The following is a 2,339-nucleotide window of genomic DNA, read 5'->3' as shown; positions in this document are numbered from 1 at the left end:
AGGGTGCGGGTTGGGTTTATTGTTGTTTTGTTGTATTTTTTTTTTTTTTAATATAAAAATACAATTTCTCCACGCGCGCCCCTGCCTGCGCAGCTGCTCCAGCCGCTCGCTGTGCCCTCGGTGATGGGACAGGTGCTTCCTCCAGGGGAGTCCCGCAGCTCCGCGCCCGCCCGGCTGCGGATTGGGACCAGTCCCCGCAACCCAAATAGGGGCGGGGGTGGGTCTCCACTGCCCCTCTGGCCACATGTCCTGAGCTTGCAGGTGCCCAACACACCACGGATTCGCCCTCCCAAATCTGGAGTTCTGCCTGATGCTGCTTGAGCTGCACCACATCCATCTGTGCCTGTGTCACCACCACCTGCAGGGATGGAAGTGGCTGTACAGGTACAGGGACTGCAGTACTAGGAACACACAAACTTGACCCGTCCTTCAGAGAAGCTAACCAGAAGGTTAACCTGGTGACTGCACCGTCCATAGCTTTTAAAACCCTCTTACTCCTCTGTTCTCACTGCCTTAGCTGAGGCAATGGGCCTTAGGCTAGTGGATGTTACCCAGACCACAGCGGGCAGCGAATGGCTAAGGGTGCTGGAGGAGGGTTCCAGTTGTACAGCAGTTCAGCCAAGCAGCTCCGGCCAGAGAAGTCCTCAGGGCTCCAGCCTTCTCCGGATCTCATCAATAAGCTTTTCTCTGGGGATATCAACCTACAAAGCAAACAGAGAGGGGGAGGTAGCAGCATTAGAGAAGAGCACAGTTTAAGGACTAAGTGAAGATACTAATGCAGTTTGTGACTGGTTTTCTGGAGTCACCCAACAGATCTGTACTATGGCCTCCCAAAGGAATGCTGAGGGAAAGCCCAGAGCGCTTCAGTGATCTCCAGAGTTTGGAAGTACTTTAAAACCTGATGTAAAAAGGCATTCTCACCTGCTCTCTTGTTGCAACATCTCGCAGCTTGACGACTCCGTCTGCCAGCTCCTGCTCTCCCACAATGGCAGCAAGGGGGATCCCTGTGTCCTCACAATATTGCAGCTGCTTCAGCAATTTAGGATCCTTCTTGTACAGCATCTCTGCCTAGGAGGGAGTGGGAAGGGTGAATCACTACCCCAACTTCATTCTGACAAATACTGCAGTAAAGCACCAATGCCAAACCCTGCAGCAATCAGTTGCCTTTACTGCTCTGGGCTGTTCTTCTCTGCCTGCCTAGATCTGAAGGTTGGACTTGATCTTGGAGGTCTTTTTCAACCCAAATGACTCTGTGGTCTCAGACAGGCCGAGATCTTGGAGACATACAACTAATGGAGTTGGTCTTGCTGTACTACAGCTCCCTTCAGGCTCTCCCTCCCTCACCTGTGACACTGCCACGCCCAAGTCCTTCCTTTACCTTGATCCCTGCATCCCACAGCTCTGAGATGAGCTTCAGTCTGGCAGGAAGCAAGTGTTTCTGTGGTGTAGCCACCAGCACTTGTGTCTCAGTTGTTCGAAGTTTCTCCCCAGAAGCCTGGAGGGACAGACATGGGGTGCTCATGGGAGTGACTCTGTGATAAACTGCAGCTTGCAACACCTCACCTCATCTATCTCCAGACCCTAACTCAGTCAGTGACAACCTGGGCACCACTAATGAGCCCCCCAGAGATTCTGCATTGTGTCACACTACTTAATTGTGTGCTGCTGTTCCTAGGGGACCCTAGCCACCCTCCTGGATGGGACCAGGACAGCTTTCCAATGTCTCCTTTGATTCTTCGGGTATAAACACATAACCTCAGTTTCACTTGCTAGGAATCACAAGCTTGGAACCAAACACAGAATGATGAATCTCCACAGAAGCTTTCCTGGGGTTTATTAGAGTGAGTTCACAGCTGTTACCAAATTCATTGCCTCAGAATCCCCAGGACAGAAAACTTCAGAGGCAAGACACAAGAACAAAGTGACTGGGGAACAAGCTCAGAGCCAGGACTGCCTCTAACATTTCCTTGACATCTCCTAGGAATGCTGCCCTCAGCTCCCCACACCTGCATCCTGATGGTCTGCAGAAAAGGATTCTGTCTTATGTGCATGGACATTTAGGCACGGGAGGAGCCACCCTCTCCCCCAAAATTATTTCCCCTTGAGCACTGTGGAGCTGGAGACTTCTAATAAACAGTATTTTGCTTCCTAGAGCCTTCCCCAATGCACTGCCTGCATCACCTACCTCAAGTCTCTGTTCCAGGATGGAGAAGATCCGCTCGATCCCAATGCTGACCCCCACACAGGGCACCTTCCGGCCCTTGGGATCAAACATCCCCACCAGCCCGTCATAGCGGCCGCCTCCGGCCCCGCTCCCCCACCCGACCCACTCCCACCCC

The 2,339-nt window shown here is 52.5% G+C and overlaps 1 protein-coding gene across 1 annotated transcript in view; it reads right to left on the bottom strand.

The window, feature by feature from the left end:
• Positions 1 to 10: 10 nt before the first annotated feature.
• LOC103618724 (histidine--tRNA ligase, cytoplasmic) overlaps positions 11 to 2,339 on the bottom strand; it is a 5,072-nt gene continuing 2,743 nt past the window's right edge. The window contains exons 6-9 of the mRNA XM_017738668.1: positions 2,186 to 2,329; positions 1,379 to 1,495; positions 922 to 1,068; positions 11 to 701 (exon numbers count right to left, since the gene is read on the bottom strand). Of these exons, the coding sequence (XP_017594157.1) occupies positions 645 to 701; positions 922 to 1,068; positions 1,379 to 1,495; positions 2,186 to 2,329 (465 nt within the window). The 3' untranslated portion in view covers positions 11 to 644. The remainder of the gene's footprint in view (positions 702 to 921; positions 1,069 to 1,378; positions 1,496 to 2,185; positions 2,330 to 2,339) is intronic.

The sequence above is a fragment of the Corvus brachyrhynchos genome, unplaced genomic scaffold (genome assembly GCF_000691975.1).
Source record: "Corvus brachyrhynchos isolate BGI_N302 unplaced genomic scaffold, ASM69197v1 scaffold376, whole genome shotgun sequence".
Taxonomy (NCBI): domain Eukaryota; kingdom Metazoa; phylum Chordata; class Aves; order Passeriformes; family Corvidae; genus Corvus; species Corvus brachyrhynchos.
The sequence above is the reverse complement of the archived record's forward strand: the minus strand, read 5'-3'. Positions and strand labels throughout refer to the sequence as shown.